The sequence below is a fragment of the Thamnophis elegans genome, chromosome 4, assembly GCF_009769535.1.
Source record: "Thamnophis elegans isolate rThaEle1 chromosome 4, rThaEle1.pri, whole genome shotgun sequence".
Classification (NCBI taxonomy): domain Eukaryota; kingdom Metazoa; phylum Chordata; class Lepidosauria; order Squamata; family Colubridae; genus Thamnophis; species Thamnophis elegans.
Window position 1 is genome coordinate 105077756 of NC_045544.1, and position 12586 is coordinate 105090341.

General features: G+C 36.0%; 1 protein-coding gene across 1 annotated transcript in view; it reads left to right on the forward strand.

The window, feature by feature from the left end:
• EML6 (EMAP like 6) overlaps positions 1 to 12586 on the forward strand; it is a 122538-nt gene that overhangs the window by 68134 nt on the left and 41818 nt on the right. Inside the window, exons 19-22 of the mRNA XM_032215432.1 lie at positions 3619 to 3821; positions 4437 to 4548; positions 9151 to 9278; positions 9830 to 9971. Coding sequence (XP_032071323.1) covers positions 3619 to 3821; positions 4437 to 4548; positions 9151 to 9278; positions 9830 to 9971 — 585 coding nt within the window. The remainder of the gene's footprint in view (positions 1 to 3618; positions 3822 to 4436; positions 4549 to 9150; positions 9279 to 9829; positions 9972 to 12586) is intronic.

Sequence of the window (12586 nt, forward strand, 5' to 3'; positions counted from 1 at the left end):
GGCAGATGCTAGTAACTTAAAGAACATGCATGAGCAACGGCTTAAAAACAACAAAATCATAGATCGGCTAATCAGAAGATATAGATTGGATACAAGAAACATCAATGAAGCTGTAGAGATTGTAAAACAGCAGATAACAGCAACAGCTAGAAAAATTGAAAGATATGAGGCACGAATCATCCAATATAAACAAAATCAGCAATTTCGATCAGACCAACGGCGTTTTTATCAAAGTCTTAATGTGAATGGTGACACCAAAAGTGAAAAACCAGAAAAGCAGGCCACAGTTGAATTCTGGAAAGAATTGTGGGAAAATGCAAAGGACTACAACAAGGAAGCAAAGTGGATACATGACTTTGAGAAAAGCATTGGCAACAAACAAATGCAAGTATTAGAAATAACAACTGAGATGATCAAAAATCGAGTTAAAAAGGTAAAGAATTGGACATCACCTGGAAAGGACCAATTACATGGTTTCTGGCTCAAATATCTGACCAGTTTACATGCAATATTAGCCAGGCAACTGAATGAAATTTTACAAAAGGGCCAAATTGATGAATGGTTGACAACTGGAAAAACATACTTGATTCAGAAAGATCCAACTAAAGGAACAACACCTGAAAACTATAGACCAATAACATGCTTACCAACAACCTTCAAATTACTCACAGGCATTATTGCAGATAACATGATGGATTATTTGGAAACAAACAACATCTTGCCAGTAGAGCAAAAAGGCAACAAAAGAAGGAGCAGGGGCACAAAAGATCAGCTTCTAATTGATAAAATGATATTAGAAAATTGTAAGAACAGAAAAACGAACTTGAATATGGTCTGGATTGATTACAAAAAGGCATTTGACTCACTGCCACATAGTTGGATCATAAAATGCTTAGAAACAACTGGCATTAGCAAAAATATTACATCCTTTACTGAAAAGGCGATGAAACAATGGAGAACTGAGTTGGCAGTAGGGAATGAGAGCTACGGAATGGTTAATATCAAGCGAGGAATTTTCCAGGGTGATTCACTTTCACCTCTTCTCTTCATCATCGCAATGATCCCACTATCAGTAATCTTAAAAAAAATGAAATTAGGCTACCAAACAGCCAAAAAAGCTGAAAAAATTTCGCATTTACTATATATGGATGATTTGAAACTCTATGGCAAGTCAGAAATAGAAATCCAATCATTGACAAATACAGTCCGAGTATTCAGCACCGATATTTCAATGCAGTTTGGCATGGAAAAATGCGCCACTGTATCCATAAAAAGGGGCAAAATCACTGCATCTGAGGGAATTGAAATGCCCAATGGCCAACTAATTAAATGCAAAGAAAATGAAGCCTACAAATACTTAGGCATTCTGCAGTTGGATAACATCAAGAATGGAGAAGTAAAAACTATTGTCAGGCGAGAGTACACCAACAGAGTTAGGAAAATTTTGAAATCTAAATTGAATGGTGGAAATACAATCAAGGCCATAAATACCTGGGCAATACCAGTTATAAGATACACAGCTGGCATAGTTAACTGGACACAAGCTGATTTGGACCTTTTGGACCGAAAACCAGGAAACTAATGACAATGCACTACAGTTTACATCCACGTGGTGATACTGATAGACTATATCTGCCCCGAAAATCAGGTGGCAGAGGATTATTACAAGTGAAGCAAACAGTTGAAGAAGAAAAACATGCACTGGCTGATTATTTAAAAGAAAGTCAAGAACATCTATTAATCGAAGTAAAGAACAAAAATCTACTGAAGGCCCAACAGACAAAACAAGAATACAGAAAAGATGTGATAAAATCAAAAATGGAGAGTTGGCAGAACAAAGCACTGCATGGTCAATTTCTGGAAAAAATAAAAGATAAAGTGGACAGTGAACAAACTTGGTTATGGTTAACAACAGGTACATTAAAGAAAGAAACAGAGTCACTACTCCTGGCTGCGCAAGAACAAGCTATCCGCACAAACGCCATTAAGGCCAAAATCGAAAAATCCTCTGATGATGCCAAATGCAGACTTTGCAAAGAAGCTGATGAAACTGTTGATCACATACTCAGCTGCTGTAAAAAAATCGCGCAGACTGATTATAAATTGCGGCACAATTCAGTAGCACAAATGATCCATTGGAATTTGTGCAAAAATTATAATATTAAAACAGCAACAAACTGGTGGGAACATCAGCCTGAAAAAGTCACCGAAAATCAGATGGTCAAGATCTTGTGGGATTTCCGTATACAAACCGACAAAATACTGGCGCATAATACACCAGACATCACACTGGTTGAGAAAAATAAGGTCACAATCATAGACATCGCAATACCAGGTGATAGCAGGGTCGCCGAGAAGGAACATGAAAAAATCACAAGATACCAGGACTTAAAAATCGAAATTCAACGACTATGGCACAAACCAGCAGTGGTAATTCCAGTGGTAATTGGCACACTGGGTGCTATTCCAAAAGCACTGGAATTACATTTAAAACAGTTAAAAATTGACAAAATCACCATCAGTCAAATGCAAAAAGCCGCACTGCTTGGATCTGCACGCATATTACGAAAATACGTTACGACGTCCTAGGCCCCTGGGTGGGGCCCGACTAGTAACCAATGCCAAATCCGGCGAAACAACTGGCCGCTGTGATACAATTGTACAACAACAACAACAACAACAACAACAACAACAATAATAATAATAATAATAATAATAATACTTTATTCATTAAACTTGAAACTCAGTTCAGGAATGTTCAGTTGACTGAGTTTCATGTTTAATGAATAAAGTATAATAATAATGATGATAATAATAAGTTTACTTATAATTTAAATCAATAGATGGACAGACATACAGACAGATAATTGGAGAACCAATTTGGTTTAGTGGTTAAGGAACCAGTCTTGAAAGCAGGAGACCATGAGTTCAAGCCCCTCTTTAGCTATGAAGGACAGTTAGGTGACTTTGAGCCAGTTACTCTTTGTCAGCCCAACCCACCTCACAAGGTTGTTGTGGAAAAATCAGAAGGAAGAAATTGTGTTGAATATATTTGCCACCTTGAGTTATACGTAAAATTCATAAAATTGGGATAAAAGGACTTTAGGCATCTACTTGTCCCATTTTATATGGATCCTAAACATCTTGGAATCATGATATCAGATTTTGGCTGCCCGTGGTGCAACTATTAGATTTTTTCCCCTCCAAAATGAGGGAACTGTAACAAGGTTTATTTTGTTTTGTCTTTGGAAAAATCCAGTTACCCCAAGCCATAAATCATTCTTCATTTTGAAGATGTGATCATTTTATTGTCATATTTTCTGCAGCTCAGAAATCCAAAACATTGTAAAAAAATAAATAATGCCTCCGCTGTAGCAAAAAGTTACCAAATATGTAATGGATGGTATAATTCTACTTGGCTGTTTCCTTCGTATTCTGCCTACCGATTTGTAACATTGTTTCCTTCAAGATATGCAATTGAAGAAAAGCTAGAATTTTATTTCTTTGTCTCCACCGTCAACATACCTTTTGTCCTCCCCTATTGGTTTTTAGTAATAGATAATTGAAATATATACAGTTATTTATAATAACTCTTATTGATCTATCATAACTATTCAGGTGGTGGTTTTACCTCAAAACGTGGCATGTTTGGAAATATTGGGAAGCAGGAAACCATGATGAGTATTTCCTATGGACGGATAGAGGATTTCGTTTTCTCTGGATCTGCAACTGGAGATATTTATATCTGGAAAGATGTTTTGTTGGTTAAGACAGTAAAAGCTCACGATGGCCCTGTATTTGCTATGCATGCTTTAGATAAGGTAAAAATTGTCTTGTGCAATTCTGTAAATCAGCTGCATCTTTTCATGGGATTGTGCAGCTATTTCCAGCCACTACAATGTTAGCTCGGGAAACAAAATATTTGGTTTAAGGAGTTGCCAACAGATATTTTGTATGTTCTAAAGCATCTTTTTACCTACAAAACTGAAGGGCTTAAGTATGCATACATAGTTTGGGTAAATTTTGGCTTTAAATACCCCAGAATAGTATTTGAACTGGATGAGTACTGTAAATTTCTCATTCCTGTTTCCAGTAAACCAATTTGAGGATAGATGGGATACTTTTTGCATTTGGAACTAAATAAATGCTCCATTGAACATGAAAATAGTAATATTAATTAATGTAGCCACTAGACACAGTGTATTTATGGTTTTTTGCAGTCATTCTTTCAATATTTGATATTCAGATTGAGTACCATAGCCAAAAGAGCATCATTTGTAGATAAGAAGGAAACATCAGCAAGCTTGGGGAGACAGGATTTGCAGAAGTGTATGAATGAATGTATTTCATTTTGTAATTCAGTGACATTAATTTTTTATCACCTAACTTTATATTGTCAATGTATTAAGCAGATCTATAAATCTGTTTTTGAACAGGGCTTTGTGACAGGTGGGAAGGATGGTGTTGTGGCACTTTGGGATGATACATTTGAGAGGTGCTTGAAGACATATGCCATCAAAAGAGCAGCACTCTCTCCTGGGTCTAAAGGTATAACTAATCTAAATTACAATAGGCAGGAATAAAGACTGGTTATAATAAAACATGTGAAGAGACATTACAAAATCCTAGTAAATCTGTAATAACCTCTTCCAAGGCCACCAGTTCTGCATTGCTCTATAAAGTGAATCTGGAGATTACTGGCAGATGGCTGATTTGCTTAAGTTTGAGAGAGATTACCAATAATGTATGCTACAGCTATTATGAATAATCACCTAATTATGCGAAGACTGAAAGGTATGAAGTTCATGGAAATTATGCTATAGCTTTTTGACATAAGTAATGTCATAAAAATAAAGAGTGAGAGGTAACAAGGAATCAAAGGCAGGAAGTGAGAGAAAAGAAATCTAATCAAATCTAATTTATAGCAACACTATTATACCTCTCCATACCTTTCTATTCTTGTAAATTATATCTGCTTCCTCTGCATACATATATTGTGTTATTTTCTTTACACATTATGAGAACCTCATCAGCTTCTTCCAACAACTTTCTTGGCCTTCCTCTTCCTCTTGAACCATCATATATTTGTTTTGCAATTTAGTCCTCATTCATTCTCACTATAAAATACAAAAACCTGAACGTACTTCTTTTTGCAATGGTCTTTCATTTTTTGCTCAATCAATGTTTATTAAGAATTCATTTATTCTTGAAACAATCTCTTCTTTTGTGTCTTGAACAGTGTTTGGTAGAAGTCTGATTGAAAGGATACAAGAGATTATAAGGACCAAAATTTGAGAAGTACAATGAAGTTTTAGCTAACTTGGGGGTGTGATGACCAAATTTTTTATTCTCAACAGAGTGTTAAGATATACCCTATATGAATGTGAGAAAAAAAATGTACTATATGTTTATTGATTTAGAGAATACAGGTAGTCTTCGACTTACAACAGTTCATGTAATGATCGTTCAAAGTTACAATGGCACTGAAAAATATGTTTTTTTCAGTTATGGCCTCTATAGAATCCCCATGATCATGTGAATAATATTCAGATGCTTGGCAAATGACTCATATATATGATCGTTGCAGTATCCCGGGATCATATGATCACCTTTTGCCACCTTCTGACATGCACAGTCAATGGGGAAGCCAGGCTCATTTAACATCTGGGTTACTAACTTATCAACTGCAGTGATTCACTTAACAGTGGTGGCAAGAAGGGTCATAAAATGGAGCAAAACTCACTTAAGAACAGAAATTTTGAGCTCAATTTGGTCATACATAGTGGACTACATGTATACAAACAAGATAGTGAGTAAGGGTTGAATTGTGGAATGTTTTGTATGTATACCAGTGGTATATAATTGAGCTAAAACATGTGTGAGAATCAGCGCAATGCTTAGCAAATGGGTCAAGTAGAGACTAAGACAAGTGTATATGATGTTTAATGTAGTTACTGTATATATAAATGTATAAGGAATGTTTGTAGTGATTTTAGAAGTGTGCTAGTTACAGATATCAGTATGTAGGGACTTTCGTATACATGATTTCCATATTGTTAGATGAGAACCTACATAGTTCTCATGATTTGCAAAGAATGTTAGATTGATGGATTTTTCTTTTTTTGGTATTTTATCTTTGGTGATAAAACAATAAATAAATATGTTTCAAAATATTAGATTGATGATGTAATGAGAAATATAGATCTGAAAATTGAAGTATAAAAAGACAAAGTTTGTTTTGCCTGACCTAGAAAATAAAATAAACAATTTCAAGTTGCAATCATTAGGTGAATTAATGTACTTAACTATTTACTTAATAATGTAAAGGCTTATTAAAAATGGGGAAATGGTTGAGAAAATTTAAAACATAACTATTGGCAGAAAGATAGTGAGTACAAAGTGGTTTGATGTAAAGAATAAATGTTAAATATGTCAACATAAAATAAATTGAACACAGAATGGGATATTTAAGAAATGCTGATGGGAAACAAAAAGAGATAAGAGTGAAGAATGAATGAGTATTGAACCTGAATTTCATACAAAAGTGAACTACCAGGACAAAATAAGTATCCTGAGATAGTTTGGGGATATTGAAAAATAAATATGACTCAAATCTCAAAGCATTTTTCTCCTTCTATATTATTATATTTATCTAATAATTATACAAACAGAAACATTTCACATAGCCATGGCTGCTTCTTGCTCTTTGAGTAGGAGCCATGAGTCCAAGAGGACCCCCAATGCACTTGGTCTGTCTGGGGTAGTGTATCCCCAACCAAAATCAAAGATGATAAACTCTTGAATACAGAGGGGTCCACCCACAGCCACTCCATTTTACCAAGGTTCAGTTGAAGTCTGTTCTTCCTTATCCATGCCCCTCAGCCTCCATCTACTGCATCACACACTTCAACCAGGATGGAAATATAGTATATAGCTATATATCGTAAGCGTACTTGTGATACCTCATCAATAGTGACATGTAGATGTTAAAAAGGAGAGGAAAGAACACTGAGTCCTGTGGCACCACACAAAGCAGGAACTCTCACCCCTTATTAACAATTAGGACCTGTCTTAGAGAAAAGAGGGGACAGTACCAAACTGTGCCACCCCTCCCCATATCCCTAAGGAGACTATGGTCAATGGTATCTAAATCTGCTGAGAGGTCAAGAAGACCAAGGATGGATGCACCACTTCCATCCTATTTCTGCCAGAGATTATCTACAAGTGTAACCAATGAAAGTTTGGTTCTGTATTCAGGCCTGAAACCTGACTAAAAAGGGTCCAGATAACCAATTTCCCTCAGGATCCTCTGTGGTTGCAAAAGAAGAGCAGGAAAACTGAATGAAAAATTATAAAATCATGTCATACACAATCATTTTCTCATTTATTTTCTTCAGTTGATTTTGGTTTATACGTTAATTTTTCGACTAAGGCAATAGACTAACATACCATTTTTTAAATTATTTGATTGGTGATTAGCACACTTTCTTGAAATATAAGATTTATTGTTTTGGGATATGAACATTCTGTAATATAGTGGTGACTAGTATATTTATCCTGTTTATAGCAAAACAAATATATGAAAAATGAATAGAAAGAGAAGGACCAAAAACTCATGGAGATGGATGGAGTTAAGGAGATTCCCCCCCCCAAAAAAAGAGTGTTGAAAAGTTGGGGGGGGGAACAGTATTCAAACCAGTATCTGAACATTGTAGAAACCATTATAATTTGAATGTTAGAAACATATGAGGAAATACAGTGAATGATATTGGTATAAATTAGATTTAGCCATATTTCCTTTTCTCTTTTCTTTCTTATGCCTTTAATATTGTAGCTTACTATTTCTTACCCTTTTTCCGCCCTTTTCATATTGATGCTTATCGTGAAAGGCAATAGCATAATGAGTATTTATGTAAGTATGCAATATATTATTCATTTTATGTAAAGTTTTATGGGGATAACTTGTAGTGAAAAATTGCAGCAATACAATCAAAGAAATCCATGCTATCAGATGGGAATTCATTGCTGCATAATATATTAAGGCCTTCAGTTTAATATATTACTGATAATTTATGCTCAAACTTAAATTTTAAACATTAATATGCCTGGAAAAAATAAGACATGTAGTTCCACATTGAATGAACTCTTGAAACAGACAGAAACACCATTCCCATTTGATCATGGTGCTATGTGATGGCTTTGAGTCTGGCAATATATTTCAAGTCAACTTAAATCCATAAGTTATTGTCGGGATAAAATAAGGGAAGGTCTACTTTCTTTCCCGGAGCTAAGAAAACTTGGACTCTAAATACAATAATTGTTTTCAAAGTGTATGGATTTATTTTATGTATATAGCTAATAGAAACAATAAAAAACATGGAAACCAGTATAAAAAAATCCTGGTTGTCCGACCCCCCCCCCCCAAAAGCAAGATATCCCTTGCATCAAACAAGCAACTTTTCCAAACTCCAACCACAAACTACCCCAATGTTTGTGGGAAAAGTCAGGTCTTCAAGACTTTTTAGAAGATTAGCAAGTTAGGGGCTTGCCAGATCTCAGGAGGAAGGCTGTTCCAAAGGGCAGAGGCCACTACGGAAAAGGCACACTACTTCAGTCTTGCTAAATAGCAACATTTAAGGAAAGGAACCTGGAGCACATCCATCCTTGGATGGGGTGTAGCAAGCAGATACCCTCAGAGAGAAGTGGTCCTGCAAATATTTTTTGTGCTATCTGGAATAGAGTTCCCAAAATGACCATAGGGTTCAAATGGAAATGTATGAAGTGGATTCCTTCAGGTTCTTCAGATTCAAACCATGAAAAGTTTACAAATTGGTACAGGATTTAGAACTAAGTCTGGAACCAAGTAGAGTCAGTAAGAAATAATGCTAAGATAATATGATCACAATGCCGTGTTCTAATGAATAGGCCAGCTACCATATTGTGTGCTATCTGAAGTTTCGGAATATTCAGAAGACATTCCTCAATACATACAATACACAGTAATAATATGTATATGTGGCCCAAGTCTTGTGTTACTATATGAATTGATTTTAAAATGTTTAACAAGAGATAATCTAAATCTAGAAAATGAGAAGCTCTATTAAAATTAAGAAAATTAAATGAAATTAGGTTTATTTTTCTTTCTTTCAGGGTTGCTGCTGGAAGATAATCCATCAATCCGTGCCATCACTTTAGGACATGGGCATATACTGGTGGGAACAAAAAATGGAGAGATTCTTGAAATTGATAAAACTGGTCCCATGACTCTACTTGTGCAGGTATAATTGCTTATTTTATGTACCAAGAGCTATATCAAAGAGCATAACCAGCATTTCTATATTTGCTCTTAATTTAATCCATTTCCTATTTTATTTCCTGTAGCCTTCTGTCCTTTTTTGCAATTTAGTTAATTTAATAAAGAAGCTACTCAGGAAGTTATTGGATTGGATGTTGTTTACATATATTGACAAATAGATTTCCAAACTTTTAAGTTATGAAGTCCATCAGGTTTATCTTTTCAAGGAACACTCACTATAAGATGCAACTAGTTTAAAAAGGGTCCTTGTCTGACAGCCTAATTAATTGCTGTGTCAGGAATGCAGAGGAAAACCAGAACCATACAAAAATATAGAAAATAGGTGTATGATTAATGAGGCCTTTAAAGAATGTACAAACACAGATAAAAATATATAGGAGCGGTGGATACCACACAGGTTTATGAATTTTAAAAAGTAACAAAATGTTGTTTAGAAATCAGTCTTAGCTTGGAATTAGAAACAGTTGCACAGTATCTGCTTTTTTAAGGAATATTTTCCCTATTTCTAAATAGGGCCATATGGAAGGAGAAGTCTGGGGTCTAGCAGCACATCCCCTCTTGCCTATCTGTGCAACAGTGAGTGATGATAAAACTCTAAGGATCTGGGAGCTTTCCTCCCAACATCGTATGCTGGCAGTGCGAAAACTTAAAAAAGGTAACAATCTTATGTAGTGTAGTATCTTGTTTATGAAGGATTTTTTATATCAAGTATACATAATCTTTGATCAGTTATACCAAATATAACTGTTTGCATTTTTAGTTGTCCACCAGAAATTTAGCTGACCTGATTTTATTGTAAAGATTTGTATTCTTGTACATGCCTGAAAAGTTATATGTGGCTTAATAGTTCAAATTTGTGCAAACTTCCAGAATTTGTATGAATCACAATAAGAAAGATTTCACTTGAAACCAGTAATAAATCCAATTATTATTAAACATCTCCTTAAAAATGTGAAGATGGAGACATGTTCCTATCATACATCTGTTAATTACTCATTGAACATTGTATTCAAGTGCAACTCCTATCATACTCATCATGAATTACCATTGCTTATAATTGTAAAGATAGGAATTGTAATATTTGCAATATTTCAAACCAACAGATTTAAAAAGTCTGAATTATATCACTAGTTACTATTTTTCCTTATCAAATGTTTGTCTTGACTATCCAAATTAAGGGAGACTATCTTAATCCAAATTAAGGGAGACTGTCCAAATTAAGGGAGATAATCAGAAAACTAGAATATTACTTTGTGAGCACTGTTTGGTCTTCAAAGAGTGTCCTAGTTTGATCCTAGTCCTGTTGGACAACCATTTAAATATGAGCCAGCAGTGTGCAGTAGCTGCCAAAAACCCCAACACAGTTCTAGACTGCATAAACAGAGGGATAGAATCAAGATCATGTGAAGTATTAATACCACTTTATAATGCCTTGGTAAGGCCACACTTGGAATACTGCATTCAGTTTTGGTCACCATGATGTAAAAAAGATGTGGAGATGCTAGAAAGACTGCAGAGAAGAGTAACAAAGATGATTAGGGAACTGGAGGCTAAAACATATGAAGAACAGCTGCAGGAACTGGGTATGTCTAGTTTAATGAAAATAAGGACTGGGGGTGACAAGATAGCAGTGTTCCAATATCTCAGGGGTGGCCACAAAGAAGAGGGAGTCAAACTATTCTCCAAAGCACCTGAGGGCAGGACAAGAAGCAATGGGTGGAAACTAATAAAGGAGAGAAGCAACCTAGAACTAAGGAGAAATTTCCTGACAGTTAGAACAATTAATCAGTGGAACAACTTGCCTCCAGAAGTTGTGAATGCTCCAACACAGGAAGTTTTTAAGAAGATATTGGATAACCATTTATCTGAAGTGTTGTAGGGTTCCCTGCCTAAGCAGGGGGTTGAACTAGAAGTCCTCCAAGGTCCCTTCCAACTCTGTTATTCTATTTTGTTCTGTTTTCAGTATACAGTTGCAAGAAAAAGTATGTGAACCCCTTGGGATTATGTAGAGTTTTGCATGAATTGGTCATAAAATGTGCTCTGAACTTCATCTAAGTCACAACAATAGAAAAACACAGTCTGCTGAAAATAATACTACACAAACATTAGATGTTGCCATGTTTTAATTGCACATAACATGTAAACATTCACAGTGCAGGGAGGAAAAAGTATGTGAACCCTTGGTCTTAATAACTGGCTGACCCTCCTTTGGCAGCAATAACCTCAACCAAACGTTTCTTGTAGTTGCAGATCAGACCTGCACAACGATCTGGAGTAATTGTGGACCACTCCTCTTCACAAAACTGTTTCAGTGTAGAAATATTCTTGGGATGTCTGGTGTGAATCGCTCTCTTAAGGTCATGCCACAGCATTTCAATCGGGTTGAGGTCAGGACTCTGACTGGGCCACTCCAGAGGGCGTATTCTGTGCTGTTGAAACCATTTTTGTGTTGACTTACTTGTATGCTTTGGGTCATTGTCCTGTTGCATCACCCATCCCCTGTGGAGCTTCAGTTGGCAGACAGATGGTCGTACGTTTTCCTGCAAAATGTCTTGATGAACTCTGGAATTCATTTTCCCATCAATGACAACAATCCGTCCAAGCCCTGAGGCAGCAAAGCAGCCCCAAACCATGATGCTCCCTCTGCCATGTTTTACAGTGGGGATGAGGTTTTGAGGTTGGTGTGCTGTGCCTTTTTTTCTCCACACATAGTATTGTGTGTTTTTCCCAAACAACTCAATTTTGGTTTCATCTGCCCACGGTATATTTTGCCAGTACTGCTGTGGAACATCCAGGTGCTCTTTTGCAAACTTCAAACGTGCTGCAATATTTTTTTTTGACAGCAATGGCTTCCTCCGTGGTGTCCTCCCATGTACTCCATTTTTGTTTAATGTTTTCCTTATTATAGATGTGTCAACAAAAATGTTAGCATGTGCCAGAGATTTCTGTAGGTCTTTAGCTGACACTCTAGGATTCTTCTTTACCTCATGAAGCATTCTGCACTGTGCTCTTGCAGTCATTTTTACAGGACGACCACACCTAGGGAGAGTAGCAAGAGTGCTAAACTTTCTCCATTTGTAGACAGTCTGTCTTACCGTGGACACATGAACATCAAGGCTTTTGGAGATACTTTTGTAACCCTTTCCAGCTTCATGCAAGTCAACAATTCTTGATCGTAGGTCTTCTGAGAGCTCTTTTCTGCAAGGCATGGTTCACATCAGACAGTGCTTCTTGAAACCAGTAAACCCACAACAGGTGTGTGTTTTTAAA